Here is a 23,170-nt window from a genome sequence, read left to right as displayed (position 1 = left end):
ATGCTTATATTTAAGAATAAGATCCTATGGAAAAATTATACTTTTAGTGAGGTATTTGTTAAAGTTTATAAATGTCACCAGAAGGACACACAACTACAGAAATGTGAAAGAAAAGTTGCCTAACTCAAAAAGTCTGTGTTGAACTCAGTGTTTTATATAGTTTCCAAATATGTCCATGACAAAATAAAAAGTCTATCTAAATTGTCACCATGTTAGGGCTACCTTTTCAACCGCTGTAACCACAATTACTTTCTTTTAGTAATATGTCCATGTATTATTGCCCTAACATAACAAAGGAAAAAACATAAAGAGATACATATTGCTGTGAATTTATCACTATTGAAGACAAAAATAGCAGGGAATCATGGGCTTACTAAATATTATAAATCCTACTCCAATAGGTTCATGCAGATTTTCCAGTGGCCCCTTCTTTCCTCCCTCCCTCCCTTCCTTCCTTCCTTCCTTCAACTTAAGGATGCATCAGTTTTGAGTATTTTATTTTTCTACTTCATCATCTTTTATTATATCACAGGTAACCGACATGTGACTCCCCCTTTCCCCCACTGTGATCTTTTCAATAGAGTCAAAGATGTCACATCACAGTCAACCATTGATTTCCCATCTGTCCTAGTCACTGCAAAAACTGTCACCAAGCACAAACTGCTTTGTTCTTCAAGGGCAGTGTCTGCCTGCCGGGCTGCTGTTGGGGAAGCCCTTGACCCTTTGTTTACTCGATCTCTCATGTAGAACGGCAAACTAATTTAACTGAAAGAACAGGTGACGGAAACCAAGGAAGCCCTGTGTTCTTCAGCAACTTTCTATCTTAATCAGTCATCCACCTTATAAATGAAATGTGTCACCCCTCAAAAACAGCAAAAATTATACATACAGGCAATAAACTGCCATCAAGTATCTGGTTCTAATCTCTCTTATGTTCTGCCTCTGTCTCTCCACATGAATTATAACCAAGAACAATGAGACATCTTTGTTTTTAAAGAATACAAGAAAAAAAGAAATAATGTCTAAATAATAAACTTACAGAGAAGGGATCCCTGTCCCCAAATTGGAGAAAAGTCATAGAAAGTGAAGTCTGGCTTTGAATTGTCAAAGGAAGGAAGAATTTTTTAGATGATACAAAAATTCCAGATTTTCATGTTAAAAGAAATGCAGAATATATTCTAAAATGCATGAGGGAGTGACCTCAGTTCTGTGAGATCTGACTTCTGATGAAGCAGTCGACTCTTGTCCTTGCCACTGGCTTGCTTCGGGGCTGGGGCTGCATAATAAAAGCTTCCTCTGGATTTTAAGTGCAAAATGGACATTAGAAATAAAGTATTTAACACATCCATAACACCTTTCATGTTCATAGCTCAAAGAGCTTTATAAAATCCAATTAATTCATCAAGCTTCATAAAATCTGAAGGACTTACATAATTATAGCTCTCCATGTGGCTAACCACTGGCAGTAAGGGGTCAGATGTGTGACTTAACAAAGAACAAATCTTAACCGTCCAGTTTTTGAACTTTTATGCACTATAGAAAGTCAGAGTTCAGTGAAGAATATCTGGATCACTGGAAAATGCTAAGAATTCTGAGTTGAGCTAAGAGTGCATACAGAAAGCATGAGCTCATTGCCAAGACCCCTAAGAAGTCTGGTCATTGCTCGGCAGAGGTTTGGATCCAAGCTGGAGAGGGCTCCCACCAACTCCATGATCCAGTGGGAAGCAGAATCACATGGTAGAAGGCTCTGGATGGTATCCCAAAGGAAATCTACAGAACTGGTAGGTAGTAAGAATAAATAGCTCAGATATTTTTTGAAAAACTAATTATAAGCACTAAGCCAGTGTTCACAGTGCATATTCCATTCTCCAGATGAAGTGAAGCAATCTGGTAAGTTTGTAACCTTTTAAAATGTGTCATCTAGGCAAAACTTGTTTTGCTAGTTATAGTTCAGTGTTAAGTTTTTATGGATAATGTGAATCATTTTCCAGCGGAAGACTGCACTGTGGAAACATTGTAAGCAGGGATGGATTGACATGAATCCTAAGAGTTTATTCCAGGATGGGGGCTTATCTTCAGGGAACATAACCAATGAGAAGGCAATACAGGATCACAGAGATATCCAAGTGTGAGCCTTGGGTACATAGACTTGTGCCTGACTTGTCCATGTAGCAGCTGGCAACCTCAAATGAGTTGTCCACCTCTCTGAGCATCGGTTTTCTTACATGTTTGTAAGAATGATGTGCACCCACTCTTGTGGGGTTGTTGACAATAGTAAATGAAAAAAAAAAAACTCTGTAAATTGTCTAAAGGATTACCAATAAACCATAGAATATAATTTAAAAAATCACTTCTTCCTTATCCTCCATAAATCCCGAGTCTCCTGAAATGTTTTAGGGTCTGGAAAGAACATTCTCATTCCCAGGAAATGAGCCTTGCGGTAAATAATGACTATGTATCAGGACATATAGAAAATGGAAACCGCAAATATGAGCAGGAGGGTTGAGGACAATTGGTCCTTACCCACTCCAGTCTGAGGGCTGGTAGTAGGAAATCCTACTTGTTATTGCTGCTGATTCTCTTCAGTGGGTGGAAACTCTAGGAAGCAAATCTGAACTCAATTTAAGGATCCTCAAAAAAAGGATAACTCTTAAACTGTAAGATAAGTGTCTTAGTAAACAGTAAATGTCTACACTGGAGGTGAGATTTTCTTACTACTTCAGGTACTCAAGCAAATAGCAAATAGATCTTCAACAATATGTAAATGTATTAAATATGCTATGCTTTCACATACATTGACTTACCAAATCTTCACAATAACTTCATAAATCAGATATTTGTCTTGCCTATTTTACAGATTAGGGCTACAGTAGTTAATTGATGGGCCAAATATTAGTATTCACTAATATTTGGATAACCAGCTTTGGGGGATCTTGTTCAGTGATGCTCTAGATAACATGTAACACGGATCTGTCACTTACCTCTCAGTGAAGTTCTCTACCTGATTGATATTAATCAAGGATATTCTAAAGTGTAAACCAGATGGGATATTGTCTAGATGATAATCAGGAGAACCCTTTCATTTCCAGAATTACATTTCAATTTCTAGAACTAAGATGTTTTCTTAAATGGACTTAGTCTGACTTCAAAACTCGTCTATCAGAGTTAGCACCATTAATGTGTCTCTCCAGTTTTATTGACACTAACACAGTGACAAAGCAGCTAGACATTATAGTATTCTAAGCTTAGTTTCTTGATGCTTACTATGTGCCAGGCACAATGTCAAGTACATAACATGAGTCTGTCATTTATGGTTCTCATCACAACTCCAAGATCAGTATAGTTACCATAGATTTCTTTTATATAAAGAAACCAAAGAACACAGAACTAGCATATGTTGCTGAAGTCCACACAATTAGTAATCGTAGACATGAAGATAAAAATGGGGGGCATTTAGCCCAGAGTATGGAATCTTTTTTTCCCCCCCATATTTTTTATTTGTTCTTTATAGTTGTTGAGAGCCACAGCCAAAGGGGCCCCAGCAAACTTCCAGCTGCCGGCTGATGATTGGCTCACAGTGGTCCCAGCAACATCTAGCTGATTGGCTCCTCTGCGGTGATGTTCATTGGGCTGTTTCCCTGCCCTTCAGACTATGGAACTGCTCATTGGGGGACTTCTTTGGCTCCGCCCACGCGACCCAGCCAATTGGCCTCAAGAGCAGGAGGATTGTGGGAGGTGGGAGGTTGGTGTGGGAGAGAGGCTTGTGGAAGCCGGTGGTGGCAGTTGGGCTCTGAGGGTTTCTTTTCCTGAGGAGCTCTTTTGCTTGGCGTTTGTAGTTCTAAAAATAAAGTTAGTTTCTTTTGACAAGTGGCTCCTGAATTGTGCCCAGCCAGACTGCGGCAATAGTTGTACAGAATGGTGGGATTTGTTGTTAAATATTCATATATGCACACATTATAGCAATATAATTTGACCAATATAATTCCCCAGGATTTCCCCTTATGCTCCCATCCCCCCTGATCCTGTTCCCTTCCCTCTACTGTTCTCCTTGATTTTCATGAGACACCCCCCCCTACTTTTCTTTCCTTTTTTTTCCTCTCCAGCTTCCACATGTGAGAGAAAAACATTTAACCCTTGACTTCTGAGTTTGGTTTATTTTGCTGAACATAATAAAACATGCAATCTTAAATCACTATGTTAATGGTATTGTGTATATTTTGGAAACTCAGTTTAAGATAAATTTTATAGATATTATAATGATAAACTTCTCAACTGAGGATATGTACCTGTGAATAAATACTGGTGGCATGATTAATAAATTCAATATTGGCATTCTTACATTTTAGGCAAGGCTCATTTTGTATTTTTAATGCAACAAAGGCTTCATCTTTTGCTGTATTCAGAGTGAGCATATGATATTTTAATAATAATAAACACATCAAATATGATGCCATCCTGAAATATTTTAAAATATTCTAAGCTTGGAATGGAAAAACTTCCTTTTTGATTTGAAACCCACAGGTTTATAGGAAAAAATGAAACTGAACTAACTTAATTTAGTCTCTATTCATCTTAACCTCAATCAGAAATATGAAGCACCCCAGTTCATTTGTTGTAAAAATAATCAGAAACCAGAATACAGCAAACTTTGATCATAGCATTTAATATATTAAATTTAGTTCTCTATTATGGATAGATAATAAAGGCAGCTAGAACAAGAAACGCATTACAGAGACAAAAAATTTAGACAGACACACACAAACTAAAGGGACAATTGAGTATTCACCAAAAAATCCGCCAAAAATATATGCATCCACACTTCATAAACTATATACCCTTGGAAAAGAGGCAGAGAGGATATGTAAGGGGTATATAATAAATGATTAATTAGAGACTAAACCCAAGAGAGACTAAACCCAAGACATGGATTTCCATTACATTACATTACATTCCCATTTGATGGCTTTCCAGTCTATCAATATTATTTTGCATATTTACCACCCTCAGCATAATATATTGGCATTTGGCAGAAGACCAGAGGAAATTAAAGGCTCATTTTCTTTCAAAAATAAGGATAAATGATGAGGTAAAAAGAAATCCTATAAATGATCAGAGTCTCTTACCAAGCAATTGGCCTTCAAACTGAATAGTAAACAGAATTCTAACTCAGTTTCACTGTTGTCTTTTTTTCATTCAGAAAATAAGTTTAGTTGATCACCACCGATCCCATGAGCTTGGCATTTTTCAAGTTCAGATTCACAATGACACAAAACCGCTAACTCTGTGCACGTCAGACCTATTCAGGAGTGTTTGCACTTCTACATAAATGAACAGCATTTGCCATGGAGCTGGTGCACACCAGACACCCCAGACTCCTCAGTACCTGTTGTTTATCCAGACGCATCCTCTTAGCAGCATTTCTACTCTCACTCTCACAGGCTGAAGCCAAGATACTCTCTGCAACTGCTGAAGTAAGGTGGGAAGGAATAGGTCGAGACTAAAAAAAAGAGAGAGAAAAGAAATACGAAAAAATTATTAACAGTATCATGAAAACGGAACAGTGCTATCTTCAGAAGAGAACCATCAACATGTGCAGGAGTATCCATTCATTTCAATTGACTTTATTTGAATAGAGAGAGGAAATGGAAATTGTAAAGATGATAAATGAAAGCTAGTTAGAGGTTAAAGCTAGAGTTACTACACAGATCCATCATTCATTCCTGAGGCTCCATTGACACACGTATTTAGTCAGGGCCATTAAACTGGAGTTTGATCAGACAGTGGCAAAATGGCCCACTGGATTTTGCAAATAAAACAAGTCCTATAGTTCTTTCGTAACATATGACAATGCACAGCAAAACAAGCAAAACGAAAAACAAATGACAGGGCTGAAACACAGTTGGAAAAGCTAACAGAAACTCACACCATGTCAAATAATTTTCATGTGAAGATAGTGAATATTTACAGTTTAAGCTGTGACACAATTGATGTGATTAAAAGACTTTAAAAAATAATCTTGTTTAAATACAAGCTAAAAAGCCAGTCCTAGAGCGGTTTCCATATTCCAAAAGTTTGATGTTTATTTAGATGGGAGATTATTTGCCAGTGCGTGTAAAAACATGTTTTATTTTATATATAAAATATGAGTTTATATTAATAATTTAATCATATATGTTGGAAATCCATCTTCTACACAGACCAACAGAGAAATTTAATTAATTCCCCCAACTAAGCTCCTAATTAACTATAAATTGTTTGCGACTCTCCATATCATTTGTGATAATCACAGAAAAATTTTCATTCTTTTTCCCCATAATTACATGCAAAATCATCTAACTGAAAGATGAAGTAGTTAATGATATAGAACATTTTTAATTAAGATAAGCAAATGATTGATAAAAAATGACATGAAAATTAAATGACATGAGATAGTAAAATAATTTAAAATTACAGAATAAAAGTATCTTTGAAGAATCTAGCATGGACAGTGGCATCATAGGGTTTTCAAAGCCTTGGTCCAAAATATGTAGGGATACCATTCATTAGAAGTCTCTGAACTAATTAAGACTCTTTAAATGTTTTTTTTTTTTTTTTTTTCCCCCGAAGGAACACATACATGTCTTTCTTGTACGTGTTTTATTTTACTAACTCTGGCATTTAAAACATGTTTTAGCTGATTTAACCATGAAGCTTAGGTCTCAAATAATATTCCAGAACAGCTACATTCAGACAGTGTTTCTGCAAAACCCTGTAGCCTGTGCAGGTAAAGGCCAAGAAAGGTGCAGGATCCTCGGTCTGCTAACCTTGTGAGATATCCAAAAGGAAGGCTGGGCCACTGTGACAACAGAGAAATAGGTTGGTCTAAAGGCATTTTTTTGCCAAATGGAGAGAGAAGCCCCTGAAATGGCAGAAAGCATGCAGCAGAAGCAGTTTAAGAAGGAAATCAAAAGGCCAGGACTATATCTTGGGAACAGTTAAGAAGTTCAAATTAAATAAAACTAAAAATATTGTCACATGGGCTGGGGTTGTAACTCAGTAGTCGAGCACTTGCCTTGCATGTGTGAGGCACTGGGTTCAATCCTCAGCACCATATAAAAATAATAAATAAAGATATTGTGTGTGTGTGTGTATATATATATAAATGTATATATATGTGTGTATAAATATGTGTGTGTGAGTGTGTGTGTGTATATATGATATATGATATATATATATATGTATATATATATATATATGTATATATATATATATGGTCACATAATAATATACATAATGATCATATGTATATATGGTCACATAATGATAGAAGCATAATTTAAAAACATATATTGCTTCTTCATTTCCTTCTCTACTTCATTAATATAAAGTAATCTAGTCCAAAATTATGTAAACATTAAGCTAGAAAATATTAAATATATAAATATTAAGCTATAAAATTAGTGTCTCATTAAAAGATGACCACTGCTGGGTTCAACATTGTAACCAAAACCTAAGCCACATATTCTTGATGGAACCATTTTTTGAGAAAAAAACTGTTACAGGAAAAGTGGGAATAAAAAATTCTGTTATAAAAAAATGAAAACAAATTATTTGATTGTAGTTAGCATTTTTCAGATAGGATAATTCATAATTTTATAAACTATATTTTTAGATCCTTCATCTGGTCCTAGGAATAGAATTGAACTAAATAAAATATCAGCAAACTCCCTTTTTGTAATCCAATTCTTGATAGCCATATAGCACTCATAAATATATATACTTCTGTTCCTTGTTATCTCAATTTTTCTCTATTTATTAGGTGTCTCTCTTCCAAATTAGGAATATATAAAGCTAAGGAATGTTTTAAACATTCATGTAGAAAGACCTGGATTCATATATAAGTCTAATGGTAAGTTGGAAATAATAGTCCATATTAAGGAATTGTTCTCATTTTACAACTAAGGCCTCCTTGAAGCTCAGTGAGCTTACTACACATTCCTAAAGAGGATTCCTTTACAACTAACTCCATTTTGCATTTAAGCAAAGAATACATTAGAATCTCCCTAGCACTCTTTAGGTGCTTAATCCCATTGTTCTATATTCATATTAATTCTTTAAAACTTTTCATTTATAACAAAAAATAAAAGTGTAACTTTTCTAAGTTATGCCACAAGTTCTAAATGCTGCAATAAAAATTCTCAAGATTGTAGCAAGAAAGTAGCAAGAAAATGTCTAGTTATGAAGTAAAATGAAGCTTAGTTTCATGTCCAAAATGTGTGGGATAATCATACTAAAAATCTCTTTTCTTCTGATTGATGAGTTGATAATAAATGTCAGTGGTCCCCAGTACACATGAAGCTCAATGACATTGTACCTAATCATAAGATACTAAAGATGAAAGTGATTGACTTATGTTTCATCCATATTTGGCTTTTATTCATTACCTAAATTGAAAATGCTCATATCAAGAAACTGAAAAGGAAATTAATAAATTTTGATCTTCATAAGCCATTTTTTATCATAGAGAAGTTTGAAATTTTTATTTAGTATGAAGTCTGAGAACCATCATCATCTGGATTCTTTCTGTCACCACATTTAATAGTTTCTCAACTCATTCTACTATCACCACTTCAGGGCCTTCCTGGCACAAAATCATGTGCTAAGGGCTATGACCAGATTCCACCTGAGACAAGGGCTAGAGATTCCCTTTTATGTCACAAAGAGTGGCTATAAAACAAAAGCATCCATGTAATAACTGGAGATGAGAACATCTGGCAGAAATCTCAAATGCAAAAAAATCAAACAGTTTATGGAAAACAATACTTCCTCTGGTGGAAGATATCAGGGTAAAGAAAATATTTGATATATTTGATATATATCATAAAAGAGGATTTAAAATAATAATTAAAATGTGCATAATTATAAACTTTTCATGATCTAGACCCAGATTAAGGTTTGTTACCTATTTCTTTCCCTGGATATAAGATTCTGCCCTCACTAATTATCTCTTCATAATTAACAGTCATTCTCCACTGGGATCTGAGTTGAACTTTCCGAAGCACAGTTCTTATCATAATAATTATCTAGGCTCAAATCAGTGATGGTTGTCTCATCCAACAGATGGCTAAACTGTCACATGCAGCTTCTGGAGTTTAAAAAGTCGTATTTTAATTGGAACTTAAGATGTGATTGCTGTTGGCACAATATAAATGTGTCTTTCTTTACAGATGCAGTGAAACTTGTCACCACACCAACATACTATTCGTTTTTTTTTTGTTTTGTTTTGTTTTTTTGGTCTGAAAACTATAAATTAAATGAATTTAGGGTTCTCTGAACTTGGTCTATATAAAGATGCTGCAGGATTTTTACAAGTATAAAAAAGTTTTAAAAGAAAGAAAAGGATGGAAAAATTCCCACTGCATTCAATACCCCTTCCCATAAATAAAAAGAAAAAAAGAGATTATTCCTTACTCTTTTTACTTTATAAAATACATAATTAAGAATTTTGCAATGAATGATAGGCATACACCATCTCCCCCAAATGATGTATCTATGCCTAAAGACATAACTACACAGGCTGTGTAGAAAGTTTTAGCTTGTAAAGGATCCCTTTTATTAACCAGGTAGCTTCATTCATAGACAGTAGTAGAATAGATAAGTTAGTAAAGAAGCGAGAGGAACCTGGATATTATTCTGTAATCAGCCTTTTACCACATATGTGGCAGTGTTTGTGATTTAATTTCCCTGAGCCCAAGTCATTCAGCAAGGTATCATTATTTTTACTTATATAAAAGTAATGGGTTGAGTGAGCAATAATAGGAAAAATAATGTTACATCATAGAGGATTCCAGGAAGCAATATACACAAAGTCACTACTACCTTCATTTATTTATTCAACAAATATATTTGGTAAGCACTATCCATGTGTCAGGAATTGTGCCAAGTATAGAGAGATAAACAGCAACACTACCAATACTGTCTCTACCATCAGAGTTGTCTTTACAAGTGAGTGCAATGCCCAGCACAGAGGGTTTAATACCCTTACAATAAGGAATATTAATTATTGATTTACAACTTTTTATAAGCAATGCTGAATCCTAATATATAAACTCAAGTAATTTTCAAAAACTGGGAGTTAACTCAGTTGGCAAAAATATGCCAAATACTTCCTCTTTTTCCTAATTTATATAAATATTTACATAGTTATTGCAGAAATGCTAAGGTATTTGTATATGAGATGTTTTCCCAGACCCCATTCTGAGTGAAATAAACAGAATATGTACTCTATAATGTCCTAAAATCTGAAAATTTCTGAGTTCAGAACCACAGATAACCCAAAATTTCAAATAAGGGTTGTGGAGGTGTCTAAAAGAATGAACCAGGGCTGGGGATGTGGCTCAAGCGGTAGCGTGCTCGCCTGGCATGCGTGCGGCCCGGGTTCGATCCTCAGCACCACATACCAACAAAGATGTTGTGTCCGCCGAGAACTAAAAAATAAATATTAAAAAAAAATTCTCTCTCTCTCTCTCTCTCTCTCTCTCTCTCTCTCTCTCTCCCCTCTCTCACTCTCTCTTTAAAAAAAAAAAAAAAAAAAAAAAAAAAAGAATGAACCATCCTTAATCTATCCTGAATGGTTTTGATGGAAATGATAAGCAGTGTACCTCACTGACCTGACCTGGCCCCCTAAGCAATTAAGGGAACTCATCTCTTTGTTTCAAGAGACTGACCCAAGAGGTCAACACTTGATCTAAATAGGACCATTCAATGTCCTTTCACCAGAGCTGAGACAAGGAGTAGGAGGATTGTTCTTAGATTGTGAGCTTTAAAACAGAGGCTAAAAACTGCTGATGGCAACACTTCCCAACAGGTCAGAAGGACCTCAGAGAGGTAAATCAATACATGATACAAACATAGTTAAGAAATGAGAAAGCAGAAAAACCCTGACCTTTATGCCTATGGAGAGAGCTATGGGTGAATCCTTAGACTGCCAGTTTCTAGAGAAAATTCCCTTGACTAATTTAAAAGGAGTTTGAAAGTGTGTTTTTTAAAAAAAGTAGAATATAAACTAATTAATCTTCATCCAGGCTTTGATTATAAGTACTTCACTTATGAATTAGTGGTCTATGCCTTGTCATTATTTTTTAATATTATTGTCCACTAATAATGATCTTTTACAAAACCTGAGAAATCAGTAACTCTTATGGTTGGTTGATACTTAGAAGTCCAGTTTGGCTAATATCATATAACAATACCTCTGATCAAAGTATGAGACAACTCTATGAAAATCAAATGATTTCATTTTTACTTATTACTTATTTATTTATTATGCTGGGAATGAGACCCAGGACCTTGCATACACTAAGTGAGTGATCTACTCCTGAGCTATATCGGTAACTCCTTCATCCTTTCTTTCTTTATTTATTTTTGTTGTTGTTCTTTTTAGATGTACATGAGAATAGAGTATATTTTAATATATTTATACAAACATAGATTACATCTTATTCTAATTAGTCCCAGTCTTGTGGTTGTACGTGATGTGGGGATTCACTGTGGTGTATTTATATACATAACTCAGAAAAGTTATGTCAGAATCATTCCACTGTCTTTCCTATTTTCTGTCCCCCTTCTCTTTCTTTCAGGTTTTCATTTTTAACAAAGTCATCAGTAATTAGAATATCCACTAGGAAATATCATCCAATTCCAAAAAACATGTGATTAATCATATTATCATATGATTAATGGTAGAACATGGTATTTGTTACCTCAACAGTTTATTTGTGAAACTAAAACTATTCTATCTTCAACTACATCTATTCCAATTCTATACATGAAATCACAATCACTACTCATATGCTAATCACCAAATATATAAAAATATTTAAAAACCAGTGCTTTCAGAGTTAAAAGGAAAGCTATAATCAAAAGTTATATAACCATCTTCTTTGGGGAAAAAATCCTCCATAAAGTTTTAAAATATGTTATGCTAGATTTTCAGTTAGCAGTAACTTTTAAAACTGAAATACCAATTGCAAGGTACTGTAAAACATATAGTGCACAATAAAACATAGCTTATCTTCCAACCAATTTTCATCCCAAAGTAGAACATTAGTAAATATCTATCCATGCACTCAGTCTTTCATTCAACAATTTTAATTCAGTTGTATTGAACATGAATTGAGCAGCTTTCATGAGCAATCACTTGCATTGTGTAAGACATTGTGGGTGATACAGAGACGAACAAGTTAAAAAGCATAGTACTCAAGGAACATAACTTAGTAGCTAAGGCTTGTATAGAGATAACAGGAATATAAGACAGGATAAATAAAACTACAAATGTAGCACAAAGTACAGTTTGCACACAGAAGAAAGAGAGATTTAAGGTAGCTTTTAACTGGAAGTGCAGTATAAATAGATACAGACATATTTGATTCCGTTTGAAAGACTGAGATAGCCAGAATTTCCCAATAAAGGGACATATGGAATTCCATGTCCTATTAGATTCTATTTTATCATATTCCTCATATACACCAGGTAAGAAATTTTACATTTGCTATTTCAAGTGCTGTTGGTTTTCATCTTCAAGGGTGATTGTCTCCACCCTTTTCCACAAGGAAATTGAAGATCAGGAATACCAGTCCACAATTTGGTAAAGCACAGATAAACACTGAGATAGGCTAACTAAAAAATCAAGGTGTTTTTGTTCCATTTGCTCATCAAGGTTGCTAATTTCCGTTGTTTCCTTCTGGGTTCAGTTTCCTTCTTCTTAGAGTATGTTTTCATTTGTCCAGCTTCAGCCTATGAGTGGAGCATTTGTCTCCTCCTTGCTCTGAACACACAGTTTAGCTCAGCATTCTAACTTGAATGTGGATTTGCTAAAGATTTAAAGACTTTCTTCTTCAAAAAGGTATTCTGACATCTATTATGAGGACAGGAAATTGTTTAGTCTCACAGTTTTTCTGTTTCAGGTAACCTGATGTTTCTTCCTGGTATATTTAAGAATTCCTCTGCTCTGCTGAAATTTTACAAAGACATTTCTTGGTATGGATTTGTCTTACGCATGGTGTTGAATCCTGGTCTTTTTCTCTGTCCTTAGGATTCATGGTCCAATCAATTCTGAAAATTCTTCATCATCGTCTTTTCCAATGTTACCTTCTTCTTGTTCTCATTCTTCCTCTGGAATGCCTATTAGATCTCTTTATCTTTATATTATTCTCCATCTTAAATTCTTTTATCCTTCTCTTTTACCTTCCTGTGGGTAATTTCCATACTTCTGTGTTCCAGTTTATTGATTGTCTCTTTGCAGAATCTTCCATTGTACTTAGTCCATCTAGTAAGGTCTTAGTTTCAGTGCTTGTAACACTTGCCAGTCTGACTTTTAGAAGATGGAGTTGGAGGTTTCTCAACTCTCCTTTAATGGAGGAGCAGCCTTTCCAGGGTTCCAGCTTTATATAAAGTTCTCAGTTTATGCTAGTCACAAGCTAAAATCCCTGTATTCTGAAATTAGGTAGCCATTCAGCCCCTATTTCTATTTGTAGACACAAACAGAATTTACCTTTTCTATCTTTCATGTTTGCTACTCAATTCCAACTAAGGATTTAAAAACTCTGGTTATAAGTTACCCAGGAGATTCTTTTGCTTTCTTTCAAGCTTAGTTAGGTATTTTTTTTTTAAAAATTGTATATTTTAGGGCTAGGGATGTTGCTCAGTGGTAGAGCACTAGCCTAGCATGCATGAGGCTCTGGGTCCAATCCTAGTACTGCAAAAATAAAAACAAAAACAAAGAAAAAAAGAAAATTGTTATATTTTTACTCAGGAATTGTTTGTGGGCATAGTAGGAAGCTAGATGGGTATGTGCATGTGGGGTGGGGGTAGATATTCCATGAAGTTCAGGTGAATATCTTACTAAAATTGAAAGACTCAATGATGAGTAACTCTGACAATTATATTGGCTATATTCTTTACAATTTAGTTGTTCTTTAATTTCATACAGTTAGTAAATAATGAATAAAGGGCACTCAGAGAAAATCTGTGGACCAAGATAAAGAACAGAAATACTTTGTGATAGACTAAGATACAAAGAAAGTAATTGAGCATTTTAGGAAAAAAGGTGACAAATTTTATGTTAAACATTTTATATACATCATTAAACATAATACCCCAATAGCCCTTTCCTTTAGAAAAATCGAGAGTCAGAAGCATTCCATAACTTGTACAGCAACTGAACTAAGCCAGGAATTGAACTTAAGTTTCCCAATTTCAAAAGGTCATAATGTAAAATATTACAAATAAAGAATCTGTTTTTGCAATGAGAATTTCCACACTACTGAAGCCAGAACAGAGGGCAATTACCCCAGGAGCAAAACCAGGTTTATCCTAAAGACATCTAATTGAGGGACCCTCAATTAGATGAGTCTCCTGAGTGCTGGAGTTCCTGGAGGCTGTCAGCTTTCTGGGGAAGAAGGAGAAGTTCATATGAACTGAGGGAGCCCACCTATGTATATTTGAGATTGTCTAAAAAAACATCTAAAGAAAAGGATTTGAATCTTCAACACTTCCGTGATTGTAGAATATCTTTGTGTGGTATGTTTCCTAACTTTGAATACTCATCCATTTTTTTTTTCTAGCTATTTCTTGGCTTGTAATTTTGTATTTTCTGTTTTAAGTCGGCCCCAAGTTGTACAATCCTCAGGATTCACAAATTCTAGTCAGACTCTGCTAAGGTGTGTATGGAGGGAGAGTAAGATGGAGGTAGACAGTTGAGTTCAAAAGGTTATATAAGAACATGAGGGACAAAGGGTTAAAACTAAAAAGACAGCTGATAAAATTGGGAGTAATAGGATTTATTTGGAAAAATAAGGTGAAGAAAGAATAAGTAAAATTCAGTGAGTGGTAGGATCTCCTTCTCAGTTTATAACCAGTGGCAACAGTGGTGCTATTAACAGGAATAAGCAAGTCAGAGGGGTGTCCTGGTAGTTTAGTAGATGAAGTGGAGCCTCAGTGGAGAGAACGGAGTGAGAGAGAATAGTTTATGCTGGTTTAGCACCTGGCTGGCATTTGGAATGAAATACCACAGCTCTGTAGCTAGATGTCTGGTGTTCTAAGGTAAGCACAGGGCACTGTGCACAGTCAGTAGACATTTGCAACTTGGGTGGTAGGCCAAGCACAGAATCATAGGAACTTCCCCAAAGAAAAGAAAGACAAATGAGGACCAAGAGGATCACACAAATGGAAGTGATAGAGTTGAGGACGTAGTGCTTAGATTTGGTAGTCATGAGATTTTTTTTTTATTATTTATTTTTTAGTTATAGGTGGATACAATATCTTTATTTTATTTTTTAAGGTGGTGCTGAGGATCGAACCCAGTGCCTCATGCATGCTAGGCGAGCGCTCTAGCTCTGAACTATACCCCCAGCCCCAGTCATGAGATCTTGATAAGAACTAGGTCAATTAGTGAGAACCAGAACCTGAATGTGACAGATTAACAGGAATTTGGTGGTCACAGAAGTGATCCACGAGGCGCTCCTTTGAGAAACCTGACAAAGAATGAGACACTCAGGTTGTAGGAGTAAAAGATCAAATGTTTTCTTGAAATGGAGGGGACATTTTCTCAGGAAGAAGAGAAGACCAGACCAGGACACATCCTTGGTAAAGAATTGAGAAATTCAGATGATTCTCAAAGTTTTTATATGGCTCTTCAAGTGACAACTATTGCTAAGGTATATCGATGGTGACAATGACTGAGATGAAATAAGAGATTCAGATCATTGAAGTTGAAGATGGGAAAGAGCTGTAAGAATCAGAACATTATACTTCAAAATTATTCAGGAGGGCATTATAGAATGTAATTAAAGAGACATATTATGAATAAAGTGCTTAAGGGATGTAAAGGTATCTGGGGGATGGGAGCTGACAACTATAAAAGAGAGTGCAAGAGTTGGTACAAATAGCAGGTGGGGAATTCATATAAAATGTGTTTGCTAATTAGCATTGATTAAGTTAATTGGTCACAAAGAGAAAAACCTGCGTAGTGTGGCCATGTTATGTGAAGAATAAGGTGGCTAATAATAGCTACACACATATTAGAAAGTTTCTGTCAAAATCTTCTATGAAGGGCTGGGAATACTTCTGATAAAATTTTCAGTTTAAAGAAGCACTTTAATTCACTTTTATAATAGCTTTGTCTCCTAAAAGATGCATTGCAATTGTCATCATGGCTTTTGCAATGCTTATAGAATCAGGGAGGCTGTGTATTAAAAACAAGATCTGATTTCTCTACTTTGAGCTCCATTAGATAGGTATAAACAAATGATATGAGAAGTCAAATCCCTGGGGCAGGAGAAATTGTGTGTGTGTGTGTGTGTGTGTGTGTGTGTGTGTGCATGTGTGTGTGTATGTATATATATATATATATATACATACACACACATACTATTTCTTTAACATGAAAGCAATGTTTCAAATGTTTCTAGAATTATATCATTTTGTTAGTTTTTCAAAATTCATATCTCACCTTTTTCTCTAAAGTAGGTATCAGATCCACCAAGGAAATAAGTAAACAAAAATCCACAGAAAGACAAACAGGGGCATAGGAAAGAGTTTGCTTTTGAACTTCCTGGCAGTGAGCCACAGAATTGGAGATATTAAGTTGTACACTGCTGATGATAGTAAGAAGAGATGAAAGCACTACCCTATTTCCTCATGGAAATAAAGTACTACTCTATTTCCTCATGAGAATTTTTTTTTAATTGCACTGAGTTCTAAAGAAGTTTCCAAAATGAGATCTTTCACAGTGGATATTTAATAGTTTAATAGGCAATATCCTTGACAAAATTTTATAAAATGTTTCATGAGTTTTTCTGCAAATAAAAAAGTCAATCACATAATAATAAAAACTAGGTAATTTCTCAGGAAGCTGAGGTTTTTGCATTCAAATATCTAGGTTACTTGGTCCAACTGGGTAGAATGGCAAAATTTGGGATATAAGAGGAAAAATGGACTGAAAATCTCTCATACTATATCTCCCCTAAATATTTCTCAGTGTTACAGAAATACAAGTATACAAGTAAACATATGCAGCAGTGTCTCTGTTCAAATTTAGGAAACAAATGAGAGAAATTGTATCACATAACACAGAGGAGGATCCTCAGTAGGGTCCAACCCTACCTTCTTCATAAAGCTTTGTTTTTATCATGTTTTCTATTATAGCTGCTATTGAATTGAAGATCAAGGCACTTTGGAGAAAGACATTTCTGATTTGGAATAATCAACAATTATTCTTCAGAGAAGTAGCTGAAGTAATTTGAGAGTGAAAGCCACACAACAGAATCAATAACAATCTGATACACAGTATTTATTTAAAGTTTAATTTAATGGCTACTTAACTCATTGGGTTCCTACACTCCATTGAGAACCCTGAGAGTACTCTGGATCAAACTTATTAAATTTATTTTTCACTAAGTATGCCCTTCTGCACCCAACACTGAAGACTGTATGATGAGACTGGTAATAGTAAATTGGTGAAAATGTGAAGAAAAGAATCATAATATAGTTATTCCACTTCATGCATTATAGAGACTATTTGGAGCATGACATAGAAAGTTTTGGGGCTTAAGCAATTGAAACCTGTGAGGTTTTCATAATCCCAGTGAAATAAAAATGAATAAATGCATATTCCAATGTTTATATGAATTCAGTGAAGCCAATTAAAAGTATTTGTGTTGGCATGTAAATTCATTAGGGATAATGTAGAATAATTAAATATAAATAGATTTTTGTTTTAACAATGCTGAAAAGCAAAGTCAATGCTGAGATTCTCAAGTATATTACTGACAGGTTGTGAAGATAAACCACTTCCATGAAAATCTGGTTTTGAATTTCTTAAAGTCAGGAAACATAATCTAATATTTCTGTGTTGCCCTCTGTTTAGTCTTCTGTCCTTAGGGATCTAAGTAACTGGAAGAGCTAAGCTTGTTGGATGCCATTTTTTTCTTTTTATCAACTCACAATTCTCTCCTAAATAAGCCTACACTTTACAATCACATTTTAGAGATATACAAAAGACTCCATTGCCTTGTTACATATTTCAGAATAATATGCATTTAAAAATAATCACACACTTTACATAAGGAAATATTGTTGTTTAACGTTGTTTCAATTATTTTAAATGACAGTCCTGAATGTTACCTTATATTATACTTAAAATTTATGGGAATGCTGGGCATGGTGGCACATACCCTAATCCCAGCTACTGATGAGGATGAGGCAAAAGGATTGCAAATTCAAGATCAGCCTGGGTAACTTAGTGAGACCCTGTTTCAAAATAAACAATAAACAGATAGGGGAAGTACCTCAGTTGTAGAGCATTTCTAGGTTTATTTTGAGCACTCCCAAAATAAATAGATAAAATAAAAATTATGGGCACAATATTATTTCATGTGAAATATTTAGTTTTAATTGCTACCTTCACTAGCCATGCCTTTTCCTATCGTTTTGGATAAGGATGAGTACTCAAAATGACACAAAATCCTACCCACACTCTGTGACAATGAAACAATACATAAAACATTAAAATTTTGACCTGTGTTTCTGTGGTCTTTGTATGTGTCTCCCAAAGGCACACATGTTGAAGTTTTGATCTTTTGGTTACATAAAACCTTGCATTACTACTTAAGCATCTCATTTCACAAAACTGTTACCTCAACACATCATGATGATCAGAAAGCATGCTATGCTTTCCTAAATAATTAGTCAGACATACATTTTTCCTTATTAGTTTCTATAATTCTATGTACATATACACATACTGAGTAAGTGAACAAATGAATGAATGAACATTATTAGAAGTCAAATACTCTATTGTTTCTTTACAGAATATTTATATCAAGATTAGTCTGTAAAACTTTTTGACTTTGTATGAGTCTCAACTTTTTGTCCTTCTCTATGCAGAGCACAAGGTTTATACCAAATAGATGCCCATGTTAAAGTACAATGGATAAAAATGGCAATTAATTTTAAAAAATGGTTAAATGTATGAAATATACCAGAGAGAACTTTCAGGATTCTGCATGGTGGTGATTTCTTTCTCTTATAGAATGATTAATATAAAAAATTTATACATAAAAAACAAGGTAAATTTTACCAAAGAAAAGAATATCTAAATAACGTTAAAAGATTAAAAAAAAACAGTAGTGATGCCAGATGCTTGTAAAAATAAAAATCATGATGTACATTATTATCTTTTTTATTATTGAAAGAAGTTATTGTGTACACCACATTGTACTCTGAGATATACTTAGTTTCCATTGAAATTGTATGTCAGTGGCCTTGACCCTGATTGTCAATGCCTGGCTTCTGAGTTCAAACACTTGCTCATATGTCCTTTTCATCTATTATCTGTCTCCTATTGTGTAGCTCACAATAATAATTAGTTCCATAATGGAGGTAATAGTTTTATTTTGATCAAGCAATCTCTCATTCTCTTATGCCATACCAAATCTATTGTGAAATTTTAGTTTACTAAGTTATGCTATTTTTATTTAAAAATGAATTTATCCACTGTAACCTTCCACTCCAATGTGGGTTACACTGAGAAGTAAGGAAATATTCCATTGGAGTATTCAGCAACTCTATAATAAAAATAGCTGAGGAAGCTTTCTCAGATGCTGAAATTAAATAATATTTGATCATATTTTCAGGATTAAGATTTATTGAATGCTTCATACATGCCAAAAATGACTTGAAGAAGGGAGACAACTTATATAATTTCTCACAACTCTACAAATTAGAAATTAATGTGCTCTGCAGAGGAGGAATCCAGCCACAGACAGTTAAAATAACTTGCCCAGGGCATCCTGCTAGAAAGTGGTGGATTCTGAATCCAAAACCAGGCTCTCAGGCAACATAACCTGTACTCCTGCTTCTGACCACTTGGAATATGTCCTCCTATTTAAATAATAGTAACTTTTCCTTAAAAAAAAATAACAAGGATGATTTTATAAACCAATGTAGAAAAAAATGATAATGTACAGTGGATTTGTCATTCATTTCACAAGATTTTTACATCTGCAAAATTCTCACATATGGCACTCTCAAAAACCTCGATTATCTATACCAACTCCTACCCTATTACACCTCAATTAAAAGCACAGATCACAAACATTAATAGTTTAGGCCTGTATGGAGCTGTCTCAGCTAAGAGTAGAAAAAAAAGATGTTTCCAAATAATTCTATTACATTCCTGTTCACACATATACAAAAAAGTTTTAAAAAATGAATAAAGCATACAATGTACAAGTATGTGCTATTTCTAGGTGTAACCATGAGAGCAAGGTAACATAGACTAAAGTTTGGGGAAAAAAATAACCCTACTGTTTTCTAATTTCCATCCCCTCAAGTAATCTAATTCCAGCCTAACATCATCCATCTATAAAGCCCAGCTCAATTCAAAAGCTAACAGTATCATTCAAAAGTATGGAAGTAAACATCCCCAGCACAAGAAAGACTTATTTTTCATCTGAGCATTTCCATTCCCTGATCTTGATTTTTCAAGGTTTGCTATTTGTTAACTGGTGGTACGAATATGACATAGTTTAGATGGATCCATCCATTTCCTTTTGTTCCAGAGAAAACCATGCTCGTGGGCCACGTGAATGATACAACACCTCCTGCTTCAGTTCAAGCCTTGTTGACCCTCATGCCACTTCAGCAGTGACAGGAAGGGAGCCACCCCAAAGGAGATGCTGGTTCTCCCTGGGCTTTTACTTGTATCACCCTCATTTTTTTCTGTGACATGGTACCATGTGGTCCTGTGAGCCCTGATCTCACAAGACATGCCTTTTTAAATAAACAAAGGGAATAAAATAGTTCAGGAAGATGAAAAGGAGAAGAGGGGGAAAAAACAAACAAGTGAACAGAAACCCCTTTGACCTGACATTATGGAGAAAAAAAAAAAAAAAAGACACTAAGATGATAAAAAAAAATAGTGTCATGGTTTACATGTGGGATTTGGATGGAATCTAGGGCTGTGTTTTAATTCAGAACTCACCATCTCAAAACCACTTCTTTTCATCCGCCTGCAGGACTTGAGGTAAGTACGTATACGTTTTCTGGCACGCTCTTGGTACTCAGGGAATTGTCGCCTGCATGAGTCAATGATAGCCTGGATCTTTTCTTTGGGCTGCTTAGAGATTGGGACCATTCGGTCCAAGTTTTCATCTACAAACAGCCTGACAAACATCTGTTGGCAAGAGGGAGACAGAGGAGAAGGGTTTGGAGGGCTGCTCTCTTCTGTTCCTAGCTTCCTGTCTTGATTACCGATAGGAAAATATTCTTTTCTGGTTTATGCACTGGAGAACTTTGCAATGGAAAGCCAGAAATTTTAAGCAAACACTCTTTAAAAGATTTTTTTTTTTTTCTAAATGGTTGGAAATTTTTAAAAACCGAAAGAGAGAAAGAGAGAAAGGCAGACAGACAAACAGACAGAAAAGAATAGACTATTATGTAGGAAAAAAAAATCAGGAAATAACAGTAGACTGTGACAGTTGAGCACCCCATTAAATTCTCTATTAACAATAAATATGACTGTTCCTACACTGCACAGTGGACTAATCTCTGAAAACAAACAATTGACTCTTGTCATGCATAATTAGATAAACTAGGAAAGGAAAAGAGGTCACAGGACGGACAGGCGTACTCAGCCAAGGACGAAGCAGGGGTCCCCCTTGGTCCACTGGGAAAACATGCATACTCACACAACACAATTCCAGTTTTTCAGCTCACATTTGGCTTTAAAAATTCTAAACAAAACACAGCAATTCTGGTGTCTGGTTGGCAAAGAGTGTTTCCTGTACTTTTTAAAATCCTTCTGCAAATTAAACAAACACGTCTCTAAAATATCCACATTGACCAACAGGCAACACCACGAAAGTGAAATAGGAAAAAAAAAAAAAAAAAATCAAACCACACTGGGAGCGTGGCAGGACTCACATTAAAAGCTTTCAGCCGTTCTGCTTCGACACCATCCGTCTCGTTAACTTTCTCAGAATCATCATGGTCATCGTGATCGTCTTCATCCTCTTCCCCCCTGTTGAGTGACAGGTCCTCGGCGCCTCGGTCTACACTCTCATTTTTGCCAGACTCATAGCTTGAGTAACTATGGGCAGGAGACTGAAAAGAAAGGGTGACACTGCTGCTTATAAATTCATTGGACACGTTTACGAATTTTATGTTTTATTTTTAATTCTGCTGTGGCTCAAAAAAATCATGTCTTGGCGTTGATAGCACCAGCACTGTGGCTATTTTAATTTAAATCACAATTAACTCAAATGAAAGTAAAAATGCATTTTCCTCCTCTTGCTAGTCATGTTTTAAGGGCTCAATAGCCACATGGAACATTTCCATCATCGCAGAAAGTTTTATTGAACTTTGCTCTTTTCAAGAGCAATTACTGTTTCTAATCAATATTTATATTCCCCCAAAGATGCAATCTGTAATTAATTTTACAGGAGAATCATTAAATCACATGTTATTCGAAGTAGATCTGGCCTCAGAGCATAGTCAGTCTAATTGTGTTAGTATTCTTTGAACGGATAGTGATATTAGAAATACTAATTATAAGATGCTTTAAAAGCAGTCTATAAGTTTTCTGTGATTCTCAAAAGGGCATTTGATTTTGATTTAGAAAAAGAAAATCATTTTTCTTTCTAATTGTTAAATTTAGTGCTTCTGTATCCCAACACTATATCATATAACGAATTCAAAGCAAGATCAATTAAATAATAGCTCAGAAAATTCAATGTAAAAATCATTAAACATCTGAAATTTAAAAATATTTCAACATTTCTTTTTACATATAAATAGTTAATGGCTTTCGTGGAAGTTTAATGATAAGAATTTATATATGTTTCTCTATATAAATGATACCATTTAATAGTACGTAAACTGACTTTGATCGCTTTTTATTTGGGGATTATACATACTCAAGATACTCCATATTTCCTTTTAAAACCTCTGAGTGAGTTTGGGAGAAGTGACCTGGAAGTAAAGGGAATCCAGGTGTATGGGTGTGGTAAGGAACTTAATTTAGCAGTGTACAGCATAACAATACACTGTTTTATATTACCTCTTTGAGACCATGTTAATCAACAACTATCAAAGCATATTGTAGGTACCTTTGATAAGATGCTAAACTAAG

General features: G+C 34.8%; 1 protein-coding gene across 6 annotated transcripts in view; it reads right to left on the bottom strand.

The window, feature by feature from the left end:
• Nol4 (nucleolar protein 4) overlaps positions 1–23,170 on the bottom strand; it is a 306,970-nt gene that overhangs the window by 63,434 nt on the left and 220,366 nt on the right. For 3 of the 6 annotated variants that reach the window (XM_077792305.1, XM_026400032.2, XM_077792307.1), the window contains 2 exons: positions 21,964–22,143; positions 5,384–5,497 (listed from right to left, as the gene is read on the bottom strand). In XM_077792305.1, the coding sequence (XP_077648431.1) occupies positions 5,384–5,497; positions 21,964–22,143 (294 nt within the window). Of the gene's footprint in view, positions 1–5,383; positions 5,498–21,022; positions 21,215–21,963; positions 22,144–23,170 lie in introns of all 6 variants that reach the window. The other 3 variants (XM_026400031.2, XM_077792306.1, XM_026400033.2) reach the window with 2 other exon arrangements.

The sequence above is a fragment of the Urocitellus parryii genome, chromosome 13 (assembly GCF_045843805.1).
Source record: "Urocitellus parryii isolate mUroPar1 chromosome 13, mUroPar1.hap1, whole genome shotgun sequence".
NCBI lineage: Eukaryota > Metazoa > Chordata > Mammalia > Rodentia > Sciuridae > Urocitellus > Urocitellus parryii.
Note: the sequence above shows the minus strand (reverse complement) of the source record. Positions and strands in the feature narration are given on the sequence as shown.